This window comes from Bufo bufo, chromosome 5, assembly GCF_905171765.1.
Source record: "Bufo bufo chromosome 5, aBufBuf1.1, whole genome shotgun sequence".
NCBI classification, from domain to species: Eukaryota; Metazoa; Chordata; class Amphibia; order Anura; family Bufonidae; genus Bufo; species Bufo bufo.
This window is the reverse complement of record NC_053393.1, coordinates 251,424,195-251,449,589: the sequence shown is the minus strand read 5'-3', so window position 1 is coordinate 251,449,589 and position 25,395 is coordinate 251,424,195. Positions and strand designations below refer to the sequence as shown.

The following is a 25,395-nucleotide window of genomic DNA, read 5'->3' as shown; positions in this document are numbered from 1 at the left end:
TGTGTATGTAACATTATTATATGGCACTTAGTAATTTAGCCTTTGTGGAAATTTTGTGTCATTTGCTATATTTCATAAACCACTTCCCCTTGGTTGCCCCACTTCTTTTGTTCTGTCTGTCCATAACACGGCTGCTGATGAAGGGTCATGTGATCACGCAAATCACCTCATGTAATGTCTCCTCCATCTAAACACACTGCCCCTGCCACCTGCACTTGCACTGGTAGGAGTTTGGTGCAGGTGTACTGTGTTTGAATGAAGCAGACATCACATGGAAATGATTTGCCTGGTCACATGATTCTCCATCAGCGTCCATCTTGTGGATAGGACCTCTGTGTTGACACAACAAAAGATGTGATAACCAAGGGGTCATATCTTATGAAATATAGAAAATTGCACAGCATTTCAACAAAGGCTATATTAGTAAGTGCCATATAATCATCTTACCTACATATTCGTAACAAATAGCCGGAAAGTGACCAACCCCTTTAAGGATTATTTTCCCTTTTCCTATCACTTCAGATATTACACTGTTGAAATCACCTGATATCAACAGAGGGAGGTCAACTTTGTCCTTAAAGGATAACGGATGAGATAATTAAAAATTTCTGCCAACCTCCACAATGTTGTTAAAAAAATCTATTATACAGTCATTTTATATGATGTGTAATGGCAGGTCACAGTGCAGCGCCGTGCTGGCAGATCAGGGAGCAGTGAGTGCAAAAAGAGTGCTCTGGATCTCATGAGTAGTACCACTGTCCAGAGCAGGAGAGGCAAGTTCAATACTTATTTTATGTCTGATCTGAGGTCTGATGGGGTTCTGATCTGAGGTCTGATGAAGACTGGGGGTCTAATTTGAGGTCTGATGAAGATTGCAGGTCCAATCTGAGGTCTATTTGCCTCCTCTAAATTCTAGGTGCGTCTTATGGTCTGGTGCATCTTATGGAGTAAGAAAAAATATGGTAATTTCCTTGTTAGTGCCTATGACACGTCTATATCATTCCTACTGATTAGCTGAGGCTCACTGCAAGGCATTATGGGCAAGTCCACCAACCAGGAACCCACCTGGGGTCAGCTGATCCTCCATCTTCATCTTCTGTGACCACTTGTGCTCACTACTGTATTGTGATATAAAACGGTAGATGCTATTTTGAGTGATTTATATAAATGGAATCGCATTTGTAAGACAAATTTTGGGGGAATTCTAAGAGGACCCAGCATTGAGCAGCTGTTTGAAGAGGTTGTGGCACTCTGGGGAAAGCTGAAGCCTTCTTACAGCCTACCATAATCAGCACATGGTGTACACACAAAGTGTATGGCGGTGTCACGGCTGTGTCACGGTCGTGTTGTTGTTCGCCGTGACACGATTGCCATGCATGCTGGTTGCCTGGGGCAACGTGTTGTTTGCAGCATGTGTGTACTCTTCCCCTTTATAGTTGGTTTCCCTTCCCTGTCTGGTGTGTGTGGGGTTAACTACCTGGCTTGGTGTGGTCACTAGGTGCTTATATTGAATGTGGCTGGTAGTAGCAGTTTAGTTGTACTCCAGCCTTGGTGTGTGCTGGAGTTATGCTCCTGTGCTGGAGCATAGTTTGACATCAATGTCTCTATTTCTTTCCCTTGTTTCTATGTCCTTTACCCATCCTCACCTGTTGTTTTGTTTGGTGTGGATTATGTTCAGGGTGTGTTATGTCTAGTTTGGTGTTCCATGTCTGGTCTGTTTAGTGTTTGTAGTCCACCATGGTTGCTAGACATTTCCAGTGTCTGTCTGTGCCTTCGGTTAGTGGGTTCCCCAGGGGGGGAAACAAAAGTCAGTGAGCAGCTTTGCCTGGTGCCATCATGCATCCTGTCCGCATGGGGGTCCAGATAGTTATTGGTTTCAGTGTTCCATCCTGTTGCTGCGGCAGGTAAGTGCTAGTTGTTCTGGTGTGTTGTTGTATCACTGGGTTCTTACCTGCCGATCCAGTTGCTGTTCACTGTCTTCTCCTCTTCTTGCTGCTAGGCCTGTAGAGACTCCTGTTCATCATTGTTGTGGACGAACAGGGCGTCTCAGTCCTCACTTTATTCCAGGGATATTCAGGGTAAGCTAGGGCCCAGGTTCCTGTGTATGAGCCCTCCTACCATCTGGGTCCGCTCATATGGATAGGAGGCGAGGATTAGGGATGCTTTAGGAGGTGACCTGCTCCCTTTACCTTGGTGTGCAGGCCTAGTTTCTCTTCCCGTTTACTTATGGTTCAGTGTGGAGTTCCTCTCCCACACTGATCCGTGACAGGCGGCTGTGCTTGCTATTGTATCACAGGTCCACTTACAAATGGGCTGTGACTGATGAACGTGATGTCACTGGACTAGGAAGAAGCCGCAGCACTCACTGGGGTGCCTCTTCCAACAGCCAATAAGCAGGGGTGGTGTGAGTCAAATCGCCACCCATCAGATATCGATGACATATCCTGAGGAAAGGTTAGCAATATTGTATTTCCCTTTCCCGGCCAAGGGCATATGTCATATTTCCTTTCAGAGAGTCAGTTCAGTAGCCAAGGACGTCCTTGATAGTGATGGGTGAATCTCAGGCTGTGCTCATGATACAATGTGACTGAAAAGGTGAAAATGGCAGCTTTAAAACACGCTGTTACACAGCCCAAGATATGTCAGCAGAAAGACCGGAGATGTCAACCAGCATGGAGGAAGAGTGCTGACGGGCTACACAGGGAAAGACAGACACACACGGAGCCTTCCTCTCCTCTGTGTAACTGTAAGGCTACCTGAATACGTTGCAGATTACGCACTGTCTCTCCATGCAGATTTTCATGTGGAAAATCCGCAGCGTAATACAGTTCCAGCAAAGTGAATGAGATTTTACAAATCTCATGTACACTTAGCTTTTTTTGGCAGGAAATTGTGTCAAAATCCGCAAGAAACATATGCGGTTTTGGTACGGAGAGAGTATCCGAGTGGATACTCGGTTTCTAAACCCCCACCTGTGTGTAGAGGTACCCTTAATGTCCCCAGGAGAATACTTGCTTTCGGATTGTCACAGACGGCGTGTCTTTTTTTTCCAGCAAGAGTGAGAGTGAAGATTAGCACTTACACATCTTATCATTAATTAAAGTGCATTTTAACGCCATGACCAAGACATTGATCAGCATCCAGATCAGGGTGCACAAAACACACTACAAACGTCAATAAAGTTTACACAGTCCCTGTCCTGTCCATACCTGATCTTTAGCGTAAAATAGACAGACCACTTCTCTAGCGATGTCTGTTACATGCTGCAGTAATAGTGATAACGATTATCACTAGACAGGATGATCTGATATATTTCTGACAGATGGAAAAGATTTTCACAAGTCAGTCGCCATAAATGATTGTTTTTAATTACTGTAGTGTTTTTTTTTTTTTAACAGTATTCAAACGATTTTTAGGTGTAATACAGGGATTTTTTTGTGTCTATAATATAGATGCAATACTTGGAACTCCCACCATTCATCAGAACCAGTGGTATGACGATACAACTAATTTTCTAAGGTACAGGAGGTTCCGGTATTGTGTCTATAATACAGAAATAATAAAGCACCTATTTTGTACATTTCTAAAAGTGGCCTTAGTAAATGCATAATGTGAGGCTCAGGGATTTATCATTGTTATTTAGGATTATAGTTTTGTATAGGAGACTGAAAATTATATCCTACATAATTCCCAATAACTACATACATTTTTGGTGCATTCCTGTGTTTTTTTATTTAACACATGCAGCATTAAATGTAGATGTGGCATATATGAAGTCCTCATCTATTACAGTTTGTTGCAGACTCTGGTACAATATGTATTTTAGTCGTAAACTACAATTTTTGAATATTTGTCAATAATCATTCCTTGCTACAAAGTAGCATGAAGGTGTTTGTGTATTCATTATTAGGGTAGATTTTTATACACAGTTGGGGAGATTTATCAAACTGGTGTAAAGTACAATTGGCTTCGTTGCCCATAGCAACCAATCAGATTCCACCTTTCATTTTCCAAAGGAGCAGTCAAAAATGAAAGGCGGAATCTGATTGGTTGCTATGGGCAACTAAGCCAGTTCTACTTTCCAAAAGTTTGATAAATAACCCCCAGTATGTTTTGCTCGCTCATAAAATGTAGAGTTTGGTCATCTACAAGCGGTTTGCCGTGTGCACTATACATCTTTAACACATATGTGGATGATGACCACTGTATTGCTTGGCCCCTGTTCTGGAGTTTTTAAGAGTACAAGCTCTTGTTGATACATGTTATGGTATATATGCTTGTGATAGATATATAGATATAGATATATATATATATATATATATATATATATATACACTGCTCAAAAAAATAAAGGGAACACAAAAATAACACATCCTAGATCTGAGTTAATTAAATATTCTTCTGAAATACTTTGTTCTTTACATAGTTGAATGTGCTGACAACAAAAATCACACAAAAATTAAAATATGGAAATCAAATTTTTCAACCCATGGAGATCTGGATTTGGAGTCACACTCAAAATTCAAGTGGAAAAACACACTACAGGCTGATCCAACTTTGATGTAATGTCCTTAAAACAAGTCAAAATGAGGCTCAGTAGTGTGTGTGGCCTCCACGTGCCTGTATGACCTCCCTACAACGCCTGTGCATGCTCCTGATGAGGTGGTCTCCTGAGGGATCTCCTCCCAGACCTGGACTAAAGCATCTGCCAACTCCTGGACAGTCTGTGGTGCAACGTGACGTTGGTGGATAGAGCGAGACATGATGTCCCAGATGTGCTCAATTGGACTCAGGTCTGGGGAACGGGCGGGCCAGTCCATAGCATCAATGCCTTCGTCTTGCAGGAACTGCTGACACACTCCAGCCACATGAGGTCTAGCATTGTCTTGCATTAGGAGGAACCCAGGGCCAACCGCACCAGCATATGGTCTCACAAGAGGTCTGAGGATCTCATCTCGGTACCTAATGGCAGTCAGGCTACCTCTGGCGAGCACATGGAGGGCTGTGCGGCCCTCGAAAGAAATGCCACCCCACACCATTACTGACCCAATGCCAAACCGGTCATGCTGGAGGATGTTGCAGGCAGCAGAACGTTCTCCACAGCATCTCCAGACTTTTTCACGTCTGTCACATGTGCTCAGTGTGAACCTGTTTTCATCTGTGAAGAGCACAGGGCGCCAGTGGCGAATTTGCCAATCTTGGTGTTCTCTGGCAAATGCCAAACGTCCTGCACGGTGTTGGGATGTAAGCACAACCCCCACCTGTGGACGTTGGGCCCTCATATCACCCTCATGGAGTCTGTTTCTGACCGTTTGAGCAGACACATGCACATTTGTGGCCTGCTGGAGGTCATTTTGCAGGGCTCTGGCAGTGCTCCTCCTGTTCCTCCTTGCACAAAGGCGGAGGTAGCGGTCCTGCTGCTGGGTTGTTGCCCTCCTACGGCCTCCTCCACGTCTCCTGATGTACTGGCCTGCTCCTGGTAGCGCCTCCATGCTCTGGACACTACGCTGACAGACACAGCAAACCTTCTTGCCACAGCTCGCATTGATGTGCCATCCTGGATAAGCTGCACTACCTGAGCCACTTGTGTGGGTTGTAGACTCCGTCTCATGCTACCACTAGAGTGAAAGCACCGCCAGCATTCAAAAGTGACCAAAACATCAGCCAGGAAGCATAGGAACTGAGAAGTGGTCTGTGATCACCACCTGCAGAACCACTCCTTTATTGGGGGTGTCTTGCTAATTGCCTATAATTTCCACCTGTTGTCTATCCCAGTGTTTCCCAACCAGTGTGCCTCCAGCTGTTGCAAAACTACAACTTCCAGCATGCCCGCACAGCCAAAGGCTGTCCGGGCATGCTGGGAGTTGTAGTTTTGCAACAGCTGGAGGCACACTGGTTGGGAAACACTGGTCTATCCCATTTGCACAACAGCATGTGAAATTGATTGTCACTCAGTGTTGCTTCCTAAGTGGACAGTTTGATTTCACAGAAGTGTGATTGACTTGAAGTTACATTGTGTTGTTTAAGTGTTTATTTTTTTGAGCAGTGTGTGTGTGTATATATATATATATATATATATATATATATATATATATATAATATATTATATATATAATTTGCACACCTTTATATGTCACACTTAATTTGCTTTTATGTATAAACTTCTGCTTGGATGTGTGTTTTAGGTGCCAAATTGCAAATGCTTTGTTTTGATGCATTTTTTTGAAATAAAGTTACATAAAAAGTAAGTTTCAACTTGAAACCCGATTTTTGGTCTTTCCAGTTCTGGTGATTTTATGAAGATATGTGCATGTAACTTTAGGACTAACTGCCATGTGGGAACGCTGCACATAATAAATGTTTGTTACTTTTAAGAAGTGTGGTCCATATCACTTTCTGCTTGGGTCACTAATTACCCACTAATATTAACTTTCATGCAATTTTTATGAAAAATTACACGTTGATGCAAAATGTCATAAAGGTGTCTATGTGTATAAAGTGCTCAGTGGCATTTTCACAATGTGCTGGGTGTTTACTTTCAGAAAATATATCGGTGTTGGGGAAGGGGGATGTTAGTTTGATTTTTGTAATGTCATTTATGTTTTAGTTGTAGAAGTAAAAACAGTGAAAATTGTCCTGGCTACCAAAGGTGTGAAATGTTCAAACACCCCCGGGAACAAAAGGGTTAAGTCATATCTTACTAAAGAAATATCAGTATGGACAAAAAAATTTATAAAAAATACCCGGGGAAGCAATGCACCCTACAGAAAGACATCATTCCCTTCTCTTGCAAGCTTCATGTGACCGTATCCATAATTTAGTGGGTAAGAATGTACCCTTTTTACTGTAAAAGACTGTGCCGTCAATACTGTGAAATACTGTTATGGTGTGTCATTTCCTTTGTGGGGTGACACCCCAGGCCTAAAACATGTGACCCAAGTTCAGTCACCACAGGAACATTGTAAAGTAAAACATTATAATTACCCAAAATACGCCCAGGTTATTACTAGAGTTAAAGGGGTATTCCAGCTCAAACAAAATGCTGTTCTATCTGCTGCAAATGGTTACAAAGAAATAAAAAAATCTTATACTCACCTCATCCATTCCCCATCACGGCCATTCTAATTATACTTGAATTTGCTTTGCTTCCCACTTCAGTATGTGACATGACAGGAAATGGCTGGGAGTGCTTCCTGCTCAACCAATCATTGGCTGCAGCAATGACCTGACAGGCAGTGATTTTTTAGACAAAGACCATTTATACAGCTTCAAGTTGTTTGATCAACGTCTGGAATAGATGGTTAATGATGATACAATATTCTACTACTGCTGTTTCAAATGTCTCCTCAGAATTCTGACTCAGTTTCACTAGTTAATCTGTTCCAGTGTGGTTGGCATAAGTAATTTATATGTGCACCATCATCATGACATGAACTGTAAATTGACAACCAATTTTCATATCATTTGTGGGATTACAAATTACATAGCAGCCTGAGGCCTATGAGAGTGGATGGCCGCTGAGGCAGGATGCGGCCCTCGTTGTGACGCTGTTTGACTCGCCAGTCAGGGGGCCCCATGCAATTGGGTGTTTTGTGTGGTGGTAAATAATACACAAGCATATTCAGTATCTATCCACAGACAGCTGTCTCCTTAGGCCTCATGCACACGACCGTTGTTTTGGTCCGCATCCGAGCCGCAGTTTATGTGGCTTGGATGCGGACCCATTCACTTCAATGGGGCCGCAAAGGATGTGGACCTTCCCTCCGTGTGCTCTCCGCATCTGTTGCTCCATTGCGTGGTCCGCCAAAAAAATATAACCTATTCTATTCTTGTCCGTTTTGCGAAGAAGAATAGGCAGTTATATTAATGGCTGTCTGTGCCCTTCCACCAATTGCGGAACACACACTGACGCCATCCGTGTTTTGCAGATCCGCAATTTGCGGACCGCAAAACACACAACAGTCGTGTGCATGAGGCCTTAAGGAGAGTTAGAACCTTCCCTAAGAGCTCGTTCACACGAACGTGTGAAGGCCGTGCCCGTGCTGTGGACCGCAAATTGCAGTCCGCAATGCACGGACACCGTCTCTGGGGCAGGCGCATGGGGATCCACTTGAATGGGTCCACGATCCTTCCGTTCCGCAAAAAGATAGAGCAAGTTCTATCTTTTTGTCGTGCGGAAGCACGGAACAAAACCCCAGAAAGCACTCCGTAGTGTTCCATTCCGTTCCTCCGTTACGCATCTCCGGATTTACGGACCCATTGAAATGAATGGGTCCGCATCCGTGATGCGGAGTGGCCACGGAACGGTGCCCGTGTATTGCAGATCTGCAACTGCGGTCCACAATACAAAAACAGGCATCACACGTTCGTGTGAACAAGCCCTAAGCTGCATCCAAGGCATCTTGGTAATCCAGACAGAATCCTGCTCTGTACTGACATCATATAGTAGGGACAAGTAACCCAAAATAGCTATCTGTGGATAGATGGATAACATGGAGAGCGCTGCAGCAGAAAGGACACATCCCCTGAGCTGCCAGCTCTATATAAACCTAGCAGTACAACTGGATCAATGAATGGGGAGACAGATTGTCATGTACTATATGATGCCTGATTATATATTTTTTTACATTATAATGGATGACCCCCTTAAGGAGAGCCAATTTCTGCTCTAAGCAGCCTCTTATTAGGAGAAGACCCTTCGATGCCACTCTCTAGCAGTCTGGTAGCATTTTTTAACCTTTTCTAGCTCTCTAATATGATGTATTTTTATAACTGAACAAGAAAACTTACTTATTCTGCAGACAAAATTTGGAACAAGCTGGTAAATCTCCCTGATGAAGAAACAAAGTCCTGTATCCCTTTTCTTGAAAACTGAGCAAGCTGCGATTGTAGCATCCGATATACCAGAGATCTAAAAAAATTAAATAAATTGATGGATTACTTCAAGCCATAGTAAATTAACATTGTTTAAAAAACAAAGGGGTCATTTATGATTAGATACACACCACTTTTTCGCAGATTTTACTTCTTCCCCTTCCACGGCATGTACGCCAACTCTAAAAAAAAATGGTCATGGCGTGGGCGGAGAAGAGTGCAGGCCAGCAGGCCCATCTCATTTATCATTTTCTACGCCAGTTTTTGTGTAGTAGTGTAGTACATGTAGTAGATTTAAGGTGTCTCTACATAACTTAGGTATATCAAGTGCCAGTGCAGGGGTATTAAGACCGGTGTTTAAATCGCTGGTCTTAATAAATGGCCCCAAAACTTGATTTGAAGAATCAACCCCTCCCATGTACGTATGGTAGTCCTGGATGCAGCCCTGCTTAGGGGGTAGTTGTAGTGACACATCATACAGGGGCAGTGAGCTGCTGTTACCGTGAACTGTTATCAGTACAACGTCATCCCTCTTGTCCTTGTAGTTAACCAACATGTTCTCTTTGCGGAGACCCCTGCTGTTGCCCTTCCTAAATGGCTGCCCAAGCAGAGACCTAGGGAGGCCTCTCTGATTTTTGTGTACAGTGCCACAAGCCACAGTACCTCTGGAATTTAGGGACTAAAACAGTGATATGCTGGTGTAGGAGTTATTAGTACTGAGGGCTCGGCAACAGCTTGAGATTCAAGCCAGGTCTTGTTTTAGAGTTGACAGTCTCAGCTGTAAAACAAGATGAAGATCGAGGATATATCGAGAGGCCTTTGAAATGTGTCTCGGTGAAAAGAAGCATATGGGCTGTTTCACACGAGCGAGTCCATTGCGGGAATCATGCTCCGGGTGCGAGTGTGATCCTCCTCTCTGGACTTGCAGGAGCGTACGGCATTATTATGATTTATAATGCTATGTGCCTCTGCTTGACCTTATCTCTACAGAATCATACTGACAGCTTTATGTCACTATTCTGTGGAAAAAAGGCCATGCAGAGACACATAGCATTATAAATCATGATAATGCCGTGCGCTCCTGCAAGTCCAGAGCGGAGGATCACACTCACACCCGGAGCGTGAGCCCCGCAAAGGACTCGCTCGTGTGAAACAGCCCTATATCTGCAGCTTTCATTCCCAACCCAATTTCTAACTCACTGAGATTTTCAGCTTTAAAACAAAAACTGGCATGAATCTCTAGCTGTCACACAGCCCAAGATGTGCCAACAGAAAGCAGCCATCCTCCCCTTTCAGCCAGCTGAGGTGTCAGCCAGGGTGGTGGAGGAGGGGGAAGAGCAGTGGGCTATATGTTGACAGGCTAGACAGAGGGACACACAGAGCCTTCTCTCTCCCTGTGTGACTGTACTCCGTGGTGCTTCCGTGGGGTTCCGTTCTGTGCTTCCGTTCCACACTGTCGAATTTGTGGACCCATTCAAGTGAATGGGTCTGCATTCATGATGCTGAATGCACACGGTCGGTGCCCCGTGTTTTCTGGAACTGCCGTATGCGGCCCGCAATACGACCACGGGAGCACTATGGCCGTGTGTAAGAGGCCATAAACTTTTACCCATTAATATCAACTTTTTTGCAATATTTATGAAAAATTACACTTTGACACTTTGTGACATTTTGAAACTGTGTCGACTGTCCATCTACACTGCTATATAGGGGAAATCGATCATGAAGGCAATACTTAAAGTCCATTTTGCTTAAGTCTGTGTTGTTGTTCTTTGGATGTAATTTATTTGGCTTGTTTTGAAGCCTGAAACTTTTATTTAGAAAAGCTACTCCAGCTTTTGTACAACCCCCGCCCCTCCCCCCTTAAGGCAAGGGCTACACGGGGACACTGGTCGCAGCCAGGATCGCTGAGCAGCGGTGGTTCCATAGAAATGAATGGGATTGCCAAGGCAGTCGCAAGAAATCCTGCCAAGGTGATCCCATTCATTTCTACGAGATCACCGCTACTCAGCGATCCTGGCTGCGACCAGTGTCCCTGTGTAGCCCTTGCCTAATGGAGTGAGTCTGAGATATTTTTTTTTTTTTTTACTTTTTAAAAAGTCCAACTGATAAATCTGGAATTAAACTCATTGACATAGCTAACAACACCATTTTCCTACCCAATTTTCAAAACTGGAGTGAGTGTAAAGTGCAAAAAGTCAAAATATTTTGTGCAAGTAAATACCCAAAATTGCAAAAACCCTATTTTGTCACTGTTTCAACCTACAATTCTGGAGTACAGGGTGTGACAAATGCCCTATATCTCTTTTAGGACTTGTTCAGACGAACATAAGGGCTCCGTGCCCATCCTGCGGACTGCAAATTGCGGTCCGCAATGCACGGGCACTGACTGTGGGGCAGCCACATGCGGATTGCAGACCCATTCACTTGAATGGGGTCCGCGATCCGTTTGTTCCGCAAAAATATAGAACAAGTTCTATCTTTTTGAGGAACGGAAGCACGGAATGGAACACCACAGAAGCACTCTATAATGCTTCCGTGGGGTTCCGTTTTGTGCTTACGTTCCGCATCTCCGGATTTGCAGACCCATTCACACGGCTTGTCCACAGCACAGGCACAGAGCCCTTAAGTTCGTGTGAACGAGCCCTTAAAAGAGTAGTTAATAGATACCATTTTCTTATTACCTTAATTGAAGCAGTCTGACATTTAGATAAAAACAGATGTAAAAGCAAAGTTAATTATTCGTATCAGTCTTATTACAGCGATATAAAATCAGAGATAATCTGTAGTAAAGACATTCACCTCCCACTGTACCTAGACACTGTTTAACTCTGTGTTCTGCTTGATGATTAGTTTCTCATTAGGGTTTGGGAATGTATCTCCTAGGAGAGCGGCCAACCTAGCACAATACTGTCACGGCTGCTTACATGATCACATAAGATCTGGATTAAGAAAACATGTTACAACAGGCTGGTATTCTAGTCACTTGTCATAATGACAGATGACTGTTGACCAAATAACTAGTGATGTGCATCTTACATGCTCCTGCTATGATGTATGATTCTGATAAAAGGATATTCTTGTCTTTAGGTAGATAGACATCTTTACATCTCTCTTGTTATATCTGCAGTATCCAGGGGAGTAACTACCATAGCGGCAGACCATGCGACTGCTATGGGGCCCAGGGCAAGAGGGGGCCTAGTTGGGTTCATCTCTTCTTCTACTGGGGGTGAAAACTTGGTCAGGACTCTACCCTCTAAAGAAACAACTTTTAGCAAACGAGGTAGTGGAAAAATGTCCCATATATAGCAGTTATATAGCACTCAGTATAGCAGTTATATAGCACTCAGTATAGCAGTTATATAGCACTCAGTATAGCAGTTATATAGCACTCAGTATAGCAGTTATATAGCAGTTATATAGCACTCAGTATAGCAGTTATATAGCACTCAGTATAGCAGTTATATAGCACTCAGTATAGCAGTTATATAGCACTCAGTATAGCAGTTATATAGCAGTTATATAGCACTCAATATAGCAGTTATATAGCAGTTATATAGCACTCAGTATAGCAGTTATATAGCACTCAGTATAGCAGTTATATAGCACTCAGTATAGCAGTTATATAGCACTCAGTATAGCAGTTATATAGCACTCAGTATAGCAGTTATATAGCACTCAGTATAGCAGTTATATAGCACTCAGTATAGCAGTTATATAGCACTCAGTATAGCAGTTATATAGCACTCAGTATAGCAGTTATATAGCACTCAGTATAGCAGCTATATAGCACTCAGTATAGCAGCTATATAGCACTCAGTATAGCAGCTATATAGCACTCAGTATAGCAGCTATATAGCACTCAGTATAGCAGTTATATAGCACTCAGTATAGCAGCTATATAGCACTCAGTATAGCAGCTATATAGCACTCAGTATAGCAGTTATATAGCACTCAGTATAGCAGTTATATAGCACTCAGTATAGCAGTTATATAGCACTCAGTATAGCAGTTATATAGCACTCAGTATAGCAGCTATATAGCACTCAGTATAGCAGCTATATAGCACTCAGTATAGCAGTTATATAGCACTCAGTATAGCAGTTATATAGCACTCAGTATAGCAGCTATATAGCACTCAGTATAGCAGTTATATAGCACTCAGTATAGCAGTTATATAGCACTCAGTATAGCAGCTATATAGCACTCAGTATAGCAGCTATATAGCACTCAGTATAGCAGTTATATAGCACTCAATATAGCAGTTATATAGCACTCAATATAGCCGTTATATAGCACTCAATATAGCTGTTATATAGAACTCAGTATAGCAGTTATATAGCACTCAATATAGCCGTTATATAGCACTCAATATAGCTGTTATATAGCAATCAGTGTAGACGTTAAATAGAATTCAGTATAGCCGTTATATAGCACTCAGTATAGCAGTTATATAGCACTCAGTATAGCAGCTATATAGCACTCAGTATAGCAGCTATATAGCACTCAATATAGCAGTTATATAGCACTCAGTATAGCAGTTATATAGCAGAGAAAGAGTCCTTAGGACATGTTCACAAAGCAAAACTACAAGCTGAATTATAAAACTTTTCTACTTGTCCTACCAATCAGGATATAGTCACATGGTGTGCGTATCCTCATCCTCAGGAACCCCAGGGGATTAGCTCTTTGAAGGGGCCAGTCACATGGCCTTTTTGAAGCTCAGTCCCATTCAAGTGAATAGGACTGGGCTGCAATACAGCCAGGTCCATAAATATTGGGACATCGACACAATTCTAAAATTTTTGGCTCTATACACCACCACAATGGATTTGAAATGAAACGAACAAGATGTGCTTTACCTGCAGACTGTCAGCTTTAATTTGAGGGTATTTACATCCAAATCAGGTGAACACGGTGTAAGAATTACAAAAGTTTGCATATGTGCCTCCCACTTGTTAAGGGACTAAAAGTAATGGGACAAAATAATAATCATAAATCAAACTTTCACTTTTTAATACTTGGTTGCAAATCATTTGCAGTCAATTACAGCCTGAAGTCTGGAATGTATAGACATCACCAGACGCTGGGTTTCATCCCTGGTGATGCTCTGCCAGGCCTCTACTGCAACTGTCTTCAGTTCCTACTTGTTCTTGGGGCATTTTCCCTTCAGTTTTGTCTTCAGCAAGTGAAATGCATGCTCAAATCGGATTCAGGTCAGGTGATTGACTTGGTCATTGCATAACATTCCACTTCTTTCCCTTAAAAAAACTCTTTGGTTGCTTTTGCAGTATGCTTTGGGTCATTATCCATCTCCACTGTGAAGTGCCGTCCAATGAGTTCTGAAGCATTTGGCTTTATATGAGCAGATAATATTGCTCAAAACACTTCAGAATTCATCCTGCTGCTTTTGTCAGCAGTCACATCATCAATAAATACAAGAGAACCAGTTCCATTTGCAGCCATACATGCCCACACCATGACACTACCACACCACCATGCTTCACTGATGAGGTGGTAGTCTTAGGATCATGAGCAGTTCCTTTCCTTCTCCATACTCTTCTCTTCCCATCACTCTAGTGCAAGTCTCATCTGTCCATAGGATGTTGTTCCAGAACTGTGAAGGCTTTTTTAGATGTCGTTTGACAAACTCTAATCTGGCCTTCCTGTTTTTGAGGCTCACCAATGGTTTACATCTTGTGGTGAACCCTCTGTATTCACTCTGGTGAAGTCTTCTCTTGATTGTTGACTTTGACACACATACACCTACCTCCTGGAGAGTGTTCTTGATCTGGCCAACTGTTGTGAAGGGTGTTTTCTTCGCCAGGGAAAGAATTCTTTGGTCATCCACCACAGGTGTTTTCTGTGGTCTTCCGGGTCTTTTGGTGTTGCTGAGCTCACCGGTGCGTTCCTTCTTTTTAAGAATGTTCCAAACAGTTGTTTTGGCCACGCCTAATGTTTTTGCTATCCCTCTGATGGGTTTGTTTTGTTTTTTCAGCCTAATGATAGCTTCCTTCACCTCTTTGGATTTCATCTTGAGAGTTCAAATGCAAATAGCACACTTGAAATGAACTCTATACCTTTTATCTGCTCATTGTAATTGGGATAATGAGGGAATAACACACATCTGGCCATAGAACAGCTGAGAAGCCAATTGTCCCATTGCTTTTGGTTCCTTAACAAGTGGGAGGCATATATGCAAACTGTTGTAATTCCTACACCGTTCACCTGATTTGGATGTAAATACCCTCAAATTAAAGCTGGCTGTCTGCAGTAAACATCTTGTTTGTTTCATTTCAAATCCATTGTGGTGGTGTATAGAGCCAAAAATGTTAGAATTGCGTCAATGTCCCAATATTTATGGACCTGACTGTACCTAGCACAGCCGCTATACTGTATATACAGCACTGTGTTTAGTAAACTGTCAAAAGCTTCAAAGAGATGATCGGCGTAAATACCATACCCTTAGGTTAGGGCTACACGGCGAAATGTCATGTGACAAATAGGGAACAACTACACTGCGACGTGTACAACATTTTTTGTGTGACGTGACAGTCACACAATAATCCAATGCTTGGATGTTTGCTAAGCACTATATATGCTGAACCTCAGAAGGACCCTATGCACACAGGACATTATTGCTAAGTATGGACTTTGTGATAATATGTGTCAATATGTGAGTCATTTATGTATGCACTATAATGTGAAGTATTTTTGATAGAGAAATATAAATAAGAAGCTTATTTGTTTTTTGGTGCATTTTTAACCCTATGTCGCAGTGTGATACCATTGACGATCATTATACAAAAATGTTCCATGACTTTTCAGCGACACATGTCGCTGTGCAGCCCTAGCCTTATAGTTATCCCCTATCCTCTAAAAATTAATAACTGGAATACCCCTTTAACCGCCTCCGGACCGCATAACGCAGGATCGCGTTCCGGAGGCGGCAGCGCTGCGCAGAGTCACGCATATACGCGCCATCTCGCGAGACGCGAGATTTCGCTCAAAGCCGGCCCGCGCATGCGCATCGCGGGCCGGCAAAAGTTAGAGGACAAGTTCGTCACCAGCCTGCCAGCCACGATCATTGGCTGGCAGGTTGGCGATTTTCAAAAAAACGAATCACAAGCCAGATAACACATCATATTAGTAAATATGATGTGTTAAATGGCTTGTCTGCTCCTCTGCTGGTCCTTTTCGTCGGTTGGTTCCAGCAGAGGAGCAGAGATCACTGTGAGTACCCACCAACACTACACCTTAGCCCCAGATCACCCCCATCACCCGAATTAACCCCTTGATCACCCCTTGATCGCCCCTGTCAATCACCTAGTGAAAGGAAAAAAAGAGATCAGTGTAAACTGACACTTTTTTTTTCCACTGGTATTGACTGTTAGGTTTTAGGATAGTTTAGGCCCCTTGGTTAGGTAGTTTAGCGATTGTTTAGCGCCCAGCCCACCGCACCGCAGTCACTTATTCGCTGTTTAGCGTATCGCTAATCAGCATTTGTACTTTTATAGTATCTGTAAGTGATCAAAACTGATCACAGTCAGATCTATAATTGTATTAGTGTCACCTTAGTTCGCCCTCCACCCAAAACGCAGTGTTTGCCCGATCAGGCCTGATCGGTCGCCCACACGTGCGTTCACCCACACCCGCCCCACCGCAGTGACAAAAAATATATATTTTTTTGATCACTGCACAATCACTTTCCAAGCGCTGCGGCGATAAAAAAATCAGTTTTGAAATTTTTTATCAACCGCAGCGGCCTCCGGTACTTCGCTAGCCTCCCCTTTGTAAGACAGGCTTGCTTTTTATCTTGGGTAGTCTCAGGGAATACCCCTAAATTTAGTAGTCCAAATGTCAAACAGGGGGTATTCTTCTGAAGAGGCCTACAGGATTCTGACCCAGTCGGATGAGGAATGGGAACCCTCATCTGACGAATCTAGCGGGTCAGAATATGAACCTGTAGAAAGCAGTGGCACTCTGACCCAAAGTTCGGACGAGGAGGTGGAGGTCCCTGATAGCACCAGGCGTACCCGGCCCCGTGTCGCTAGACCACAGGTTACGCAAAATCTGCTTCAAGAGCAGCAGAGTGGGGCTGGCGCTGTCGGATCACGTGGTGAGGCATACACCAGCAGCGCAGCCCTCCCTGGACCTAGTACCAGCACTGCCGTACAACATGGTGAAATGGCGAGCACCAGAAGGGCAGTTGAAGCTGGTACGGTGGCACGTGCAGTAGTTACCCCGTCGCAGCCACCGCACAGACAGGCCCGTAGAGCCCCTAGAGTCCCTGAGGTGCTGGCAAATCCTGATTGGCAGTCACCAACTTCAGCCGCACCATTAGTTCCCCCTTTCACCGCCCAGTCTGGAGTTCGGGTTGAGACGGCTCAGATCGGTTCGGCCCTGGGATTTTTTGAGCTGTTCTTGACTGCGGAGCTCTTGGACTTAGTCGTGACAGAGACAAACCGGTATGCCACACAATTTATATCCGCCAACCCGGGAAGCTATTATGCCCAGCCTTTCCGGTGGAAACCAGTCCAAGTTTCCGAAATTAAAATTTTTCTGGGCCTTCTCCTCAACATGGGTCTAACCAAATAGCATGAATTGCGGTCATATTGGTCCACGAACCCGATTCATCACATGCCCATGTTCTCTGCTGCTATGTCCAGGGCACGATTTGAAGCCATCCTGCGTTTCCTGCATTTTAGCAACAACACCACCTCCCGTCCCAGAGGCCACCCAACTTTTGACCGGCTCCACAAAATTTGGCCCCTCATAGACCACTTCAACCAGAAATTTGCAGATTTGTATACCCCAGAGCAAAACATCTGCGTAGACGAGTCCCTAATACATTTTACCGGGCACCTTGGCTTCAAACAATACATCCCAAGCAAGCGTGCCCGGTATGGGGTCAAATTGTATAAGCTCTGTGAAAGGGCCACAGGCTATACCCACAAATTTCGGATCTATGAGGGAAAAGATCAGAACCTGGAGCCGGTCGGTTGCCCTGACTACCTGGGGAGCAGTGGGAAGACAGTCTGGGACTTGGTGTCACCCTCATTTGGCAAGGGGTACCATCTTTATGTGGACAATTTCTACACAAGTGTGGCCCTCTTTAGGCATTTGTTTCTAAAACAGATTGGTGCCTGTGGCACCGCGTGAACTAGTCGCGTGGGCTTCCCCCAACGGCTCGTTACCACCCGTCTTGCAAGGGGGGAGAGGGCTACCTTGTGTAACGAAGAACTGCTCGCGGTGAAATGGAGAGACAAGCGTGACGTTTACATGCTCTCCTCCATTCACGCAGACACGACAATCCAAATTGAGCGAGCAACCCGTGTCATTGAAAAGCCCCTCTGTGTCCACGACTATAATTTGCTCATGGGAGGGGTGGACTTCAATGACCAGATGTTGTCTCCGTATTTAGTTTCCCGACGCACCAGATGCTGGTATAAGAAGGTGTCTGTATATTTAATTCAATTCGCTCTGTACAATAGTTTTGTTCTCTACAGTAAGGCTGGGAGTACACGATCCTTCCTCAAATTTCAGGAAGAGATCATCGAGAACCTCCTGTATCCAGAAGGTTCCGTGGCCCCATCCACCAGTGTAGTTAGCCGTCTACACGAGCGACATTTCCCCAGTGTCGTTCCTGGTACCTCAACCCAACCGTCACCCCGAAAAAGATGTTGTGTCGGTAGCAGGAGTAGAATAAGGCGTGACACCCGCTATTTCTGTCCTGACTACCCTGCCCTATGCTTTGGAGAGTGTTTCCGGAAGTACCACACACAGGTACACTTAGCATAGGGATTGCATCTCACAGGACAGGCACACAGGGCTATTAGGGCCCTTACACTCACAGCTACTGCAAACCTCTCCTTTCACCTGGGATAAAGTGCATAATGTACTTCGCCACATCTTTGGGCGATTTGCGCTTTGCACATTGTCCCATGGGGAAGGAGAGGTTTGTCCTATAAAAAGGTAAAAAAAAAAAAAAAAAAAGGTAGGCAAAAAAGTTAACTTCAGTTCAAAAAGTTAAAAAAAAGTTTATATGTTCTGTTCAAAAGTTATTATAAAGTTAATAAAATTTATTGTGTTGCGGCCTGGTTTTTTCTTTTTTGTTTTGTTTTTTTTACCTTCCAGGTGGACCAACCGATGAACCAGCTGCAGCACTGAAGCATTGTGCTGCTGTCAGATTAGACACAAGTCGGTGTATGCGGCGCTGCAAGACGAGATTTCTCCTCTGCAGTAAAAGATACGTTTGCCGAGGCATATGAGCTGAGGAGGTGGCGGTGTTCATATGCTTTGGCAAACACTTTGTATATATATAAAAAAAAAAAAAATCCCGGCAATGATTTATTCATCCACATCGATTGATGTGAATGGATAAGTCTGGTTTGCCAGGGCATACGAGCTAAGTGGGTATGGATGTTGGGCGGAGCTCCTATGTCCTGGCAGACGCCTTTCCCCTCCTTTTTCTTTTTTTGGCAGAGATTTTTTCATCCACATTGATCGATGCGAATGAAGAAATCTGTGCCGTTCATTTTTTTCTTTCAGCCCAGAGGCTGAACGGAAAAAAAAAAATCTCATTACCCGTATGCTCAATATAAGGAGAATAGCAGAAACTCTTAATGCTGGCCATACATGTAATGATTGCGGAGACCCTCAAATGCCAGGGCAGTACAAACACCCCACAAATAACACCATTTTGGAAAGAAGACACCCCAAGGTATTCTCTGAGGGGCATATTGAGTCCATGAAAGATTGAAATTTTTGTCTCAAGTTAGCGGAAAGAGAGACTTTGTGAGAAAAAAAAAACAAAAAATCAATTTCCGCTAACTTGTGCCAAAATTTTTTTTTTTTATGAACTCGCCATACCCCTCATTGAATACCTTGGGGTGTCTTCTTTCCAAAATGGGGTCACATGTGGGGTATTTATACTGCCCTGGCATTCTAGGGGCCCTAAAGCGTGAGAAGAAGTCTGGGATCCAAATGTCTAAAAATGCCCTCCTAAAAGGAATTTGGGCACCTTTGCGCATCTAGGCTGCAAAAAAGTGTCACACATGTGGTATCGCCGTACTCAGGAGAAGTTGGGGAATGTGTTTTGGGGTGTCATTTTACATATACCCATGCTGGGTGAGAGAAATATCTTGGTCAAATGCCAATTTTGTATAAAAAAAAAAATGGGAAAAGTTGTCTTTTGCCAAGATATTTCTCTCACCCAGCATGGGTATATGTAAAATGACTCCCCAAAACACATTGCCCAACTTCTCCTGAGTACGGAGATACCACATGTGTGACACTTTTTTGCAGCCTAGGTGGGCAAAGGGGCCCACATTCCAAAGAGCACCTTTCGGATTTCACCGGCCATTTTTTACAGATTTTGATTTCAAACTACTTACCACACATTTGGGCCCCTAGAATGCCAGGGCAGTATAACTACCCCACAAGTGACCCCATTTTGGAAAGAAGACACCTCAAGGTATTCGCTGATGGGCATAGTGAGTTTATAGAAGTTTTTATTTTTTGTCACAAGTTAGTGGAATATGAGACTTTGTAAGAAAAAAATAAAATAAATAAAAAAAATCATAATTTTCCACTAACTTGTGACAAAAAATAAAAAGTTCTATGAACTCACTATGCCCATCAGCGAATACCTTAGGGTGTCTACTTTCCGAAATGGGGTCATTTGTGGGGTGTTTGTACTGTCTGGGCATTGTAGAACCTCAGGAAACATGACAGGTGCTCAGAAAGTCAGAGCTGCTTCAAAAAGCGGAAATTCACATTTTTGTACCATAGTTTGTAAACTCTATAACTTTTACCCAAACCATTTTTTTTTTTTACCCAAACATTTTTTTTTTATCAAAGACATGTAGAACAATAAATTTAGAGAAAAATTTATATATGGATGTCATTTTTTTTGCAAAATTTTACAACTGAAAGTGAAAAATGAAATTTTTTTGCAAAAAAATAGTTAAATTTCGATTAATAACAAAAAAAGTAAAAATGTCAGCAGCAATGAAATACCACCAAATGAAAGCTCTATTAGTGAGAAGAAAAGGAGGTAAAATTCATTTGGGTGGTAAGTTGCATGACCGAGCAATAAACGGTCAAAGTAGTGTAGGTCAGAAGTGTAAAAAGTGGCCTGGTCATTTAGGGTGTTTAAGCTATAGGGGCTGAGGTGGTTAAATAAAAATTACATTAAATTAAAGTAATAAAACTGAATAGAAAAAGCACAAACAGAAAAAGTATACTGTCTTACAAAGTTGAGGATTTATTTACAAAGGGTACATCTAAAATGAATCTAGAGAAATTCCCATATAGCGTATCTTCTAGCACAGGGTCAGCAACCTTCAGCACTCCAGTTGCTATGAAACTACAACTCCCAGCATGCACACTTGCTTAGCTGTTTTTGTATCTCCCATAGAAGTGAATGGAGCATGCTGGAAATTGGAGTTTCAGAACAGCTGGCGTGCTGGAGGTTGTTGATCCCTGTATGCAGACAGGTGACACTGCCCTGAGCCCTCTTCACACATGACTTTTTTGACCAAAAGCCAGAGGTGGATCAAGAAGAAGTTTAAGGCTGGATTCACACGGGCGAGATTTCCGAGCGGGTGCAATGCGTGAGGTGAACAAATTGCACCAGCACTGAATCCGGACCCATTCACTTCTATGGAGCTGTTCACATTAGCGGTCATTTTCACGCATCACTTAAAATCGCAGCATGCTCTATACTGTACATTTTTCACGCAACGCAGGCCCTATAGAAGAAAATGGGGCTGTGTGAAAATCGCAAGCATCCGCAAGCAAGTGCGGATGCGTTGCGATTTTCACGCATGGTTGCTCAGATGAAAGTCTATTCACTGTATTATTTTCCCTTATAACATGGTTATAAGGGAAAATAATAGCATTCTTAACCGCCTCCGGACCGCCTAACGCAGGATCGCGTTCCGGAGGCGGCAGCCCTGCGCAGAGTCACGCATCTACGCGTCATCTCGCGAGACGCGAGATTTCCTGTGAACGCGCGCACACAGGCGCGCGCGTTCACAGGATCGGTAGGCAAGCGAGTGGATCTCCAGCCTGCCAGCGGCGATCGTTCGCTGGCAGGCTGGAGATGTGATTTTTTTTAACCCCTAACAGGTATATTAGACGCTGTTTTGATAACAGCGTCTAATATACCTGCTACCTGGTCCTCTGGTGGTCCCTTTTGTTTGGATCGACCACCAGAGGACACAGGTAGCTCAGTGAAGTAGCACCAAACACCACTACACTACACTACACTACACCCCCCCTGTCACTTATTAACCCCTTATGAACCCCTGATCACCCCATATAGACTCCCTGATCACCCCCCTGTCATTGATCACCCCCCTGTAAGGCTGCATTCAGATGTCCGTATGATTTTTACGGATCCACTGATACATGGATCGGATCCGCAAAACACATACGGACATCTGAACGGAGCCTTACAGGGGGGTGATCACCCCATATAGACTCCCTGATCACCCCCCTGTCATTGATCACCCCCCTGTAAGGCTGCATTCAGATGTCTGTATGATTTTTACGGATCCACTGATACATGGATCGGATCTGCAAAACACATACGGACATCTGAATGGAGCCTTACAGGGGGGTGATCACCCCATATAGACTCCCTGATCACCCCCTGTCATTGATCACCCCCCTGTCATTGATCACCCCCCTGTAAGGCTGCATTCAGATGTCCGTATGTTTTTTACGGATCCACGGATACAGGGATCGGATCCGCAAAACACATACGGACATCTGAATGGAGCCTTATAGGGGGGTGATCAATGACAGGGGGGTGATCACCCCATATAGACTCCCTGATCACCCCCCTGTCATTGATCACCCCCCTGTAAGGCTCCATTCAGACATTTTTTTGGCCCAAGTTAGCGGAAATTATTATTTTTTCTCTTACAAAGTCTCATATTCCACTAACTTGTGTCAAAAAATAAAATCTCACATGAACTCACCATACCCCTCACGGAATCCAAATGCGTAAAAATTTTTAGACATTTATATTCCAGACTACTTCTCACGCTTTAGGGCCCCTAGAATGCCAGGGCAGTATAAATACCCCACATGTGACCCCATTTCGGAAAGAAGACACCCCAAGGTATTCCGTGAGGGGCATATTGAGTCCATGAAAGATTGAAATTTTTGTCCCAAGTTAGCGGAAAGGGAAACTTTGTGATAAAAAATTTTTTCCGCTAACTTGTGCCAAAAAAAAAAAAAATTTGATGAACTCGCCATGCCCCTCATTGAATACCTTGGGGTGTCTTCTTTCCAAAATGGGGTCACATGTGGGGTATTTATACTGCCCTGGCATTCTAGGGGCCCTAAAGCGTGAGAAGAAGTCTGGGATCCAAATGTCTAAAAATGCCCTCATAAAAGGAATGTGGGCCCCTTTGCGCATCTAGGCTGCAAAAAAGTGTCACACATCTGGTATCGCCGTACTCAGGAGAAGTTGGGCAATGTGTTTTGGGGTGTCATTTTACATATACCCATGCTGGGTGAGAAATATCTTGGTCAAATGCCAACTTTGTATAAAAGTTGGCATTGCCCAACTTCTCCTGAGTACGGAGATACCACATGTGTGACACTTTTTTGCAGCTTAGGTGGGCAAAGGGGCCCACATTCCAAAGAGCACCTTTCGGATTTCACCGGCCATTTTTTACAGATTTTGATTTCAAACTACTTACCACACATTTGGGCCCCTAGAATGCCAGGGCAGTATAACTACCCCACAAGTGACCCCGTTTTGGAAAGAAGACACCCCCAGGTATTCGCTGATGGGCATAGAGAGTTCATGGAAGTTTTTATTTTTTTGTCACAAGTTAGTGGAATATGAGACTTTGTAAGAAAAAAAAAAAAAGCCTCATTTTCCGCTAACTTGTGACAAAAAATAAAAAAAGTTCTATGAACTCACTATGCCCATCAGCGAATACCTTAGGGTGTCTACTTTCCGAAATGGGGTCATTTCTGGGGTGTTTGTACTGTCTGGCCATTGTAGAACCTCAGGAAACATGACAGGTGCTCAGAAAGTCAAAGCGGAAATTCACATTTTTGTACCATAGTTTGTAAACGCTATAACTTTTACCCAAACCATTTTTTTTTTTACCCAAACATTTTTTTTTAATCAAAGACATGTAGAACAATAAATTTAGAGAAAAATTTATATATGGATGTCGGTTTTTTTTTGCAAAATTTTACAACTGAAAGTGAAAAATGTCATTTTTTTGCAAAAAAATAGTTAAATTTCGATTAATCACAAAAAAAAGTAAAAATGTCAGCAGCAATGAAATACCACCAAATGAAAGCTCTATTAGTGAGAAGAAAAGGAGGTAAAATTCATTTGGGTGGTAAGTTGCATGACCGAGCAATAAACGGTGAAGTAGTGTAGGTCAGAAGTGTAAAAAGTGGCCTGGTCATTAATGGTGTTTAAGCTAAGGGGGCTGAGGTGGTTAATACAGAATGCTTAGTAAAAGGTCAATTTAGGGTTAAAAAAAAATAATTAACTCACCTCCTCCTCTTGATCGCGTAGTTGCCGATCTCTTCTTACTTCTTTAACCATGAGCTGTCGGCTAAAGGACCTGTGGTGACATCACATCACATGGTCCAATCACATGGTCCATCACCGTGGTGATGGACCATGTGATGAGCTCAGTGACGTCACCACAGGTCCTTTGACAGGTCCTGAAGAAAGAACAGGAGACCGGCACCTACGCGATCAATTATGGGAGGTGAGTTAATTTTATTTTATTTTTTTTAACCCTTAATTGACCTTCTACTAAGCATTTTGTATTAAGAATGCTATTATTTTCTCTTATAACCATGTTATAAGGGAAAATAATTACATCTACACAACCTTGAACCCAAACCTGAACTTCAGTGAAGAAGTTCGGGTCTGGGTACCACATTCATTGTTTTATCACGCGCGTGCAAAACGCATTACACCTGCGCGATAAAAACTGAACGGAACGCAATCGCAGTCAAAACTGACTGTAATTGCGTACCTACTTGCACGGGTTTGCCGCAATGCACCCGGGACACATCCGGAGTCAAAACGTGAAGCCCATGTGAACCCAGCCTAAGTCCTTCCTTGATAAGGGTGGGTTGACGCAAAGATTTTTGTTGGTGTTTTTATGAATTTTCAAGTTTTTTGCAAATGTATTTTGGTGTGTTTCTTGCACCAGCTACAGTTTTTAGCTGAAGGTCTATGAGAAATATGAAACGCGGGATAATAAAAGTTGTTGTTTTTTTTTTGCCACTGGTGTTTTTGTTAATCAGGTGGAATTTTTTTGTCTTTCTGGCTTCTTTTTAAAAATAAGCACAGGTGACGCTAGCGAGAGGGAGGCTGATCACTGTCGCAGCCTGCTATTGGCTGCTCCATCCATCGCCAGATTGTTTTGATTGCAAAAATGGCAATAAAAATCACAAACACCAATTGCATATTTGTTTGTTTTCTTTGTTTTGAAGGAGCAAAAAAAAATAAAAAATTTC

At 43.2% G+C, this 25,395-nt stretch overlaps 1 protein-coding gene across 2 annotated transcripts in view; it reads right to left on the bottom strand.

The window, feature by feature from the left end:
• Nucleotides 1-25,395, bottom strand: part of PKD1L1 (polycystin 1 like 1, transient receptor potential channel interacting) — a 492,422-nt gene that overhangs the window by 432,148 nt on the left and 34,879 nt on the right. For both annotated transcript variants that reach the window (XM_040432599.1, XM_040432598.1), the window contains exon 2: nucleotides 8,791-8,911. Coding sequence is in view for 1 of the 2 variants with exons in the window: in XM_040432598.1 (XP_040288532.1) it covers nucleotides 8,791-8,911 (121 nt within the window). In the remaining variant the exon portion in view is untranslated. The remainder of the gene's footprint in view (nucleotides 1-8,790; nucleotides 8,912-25,395) is intronic.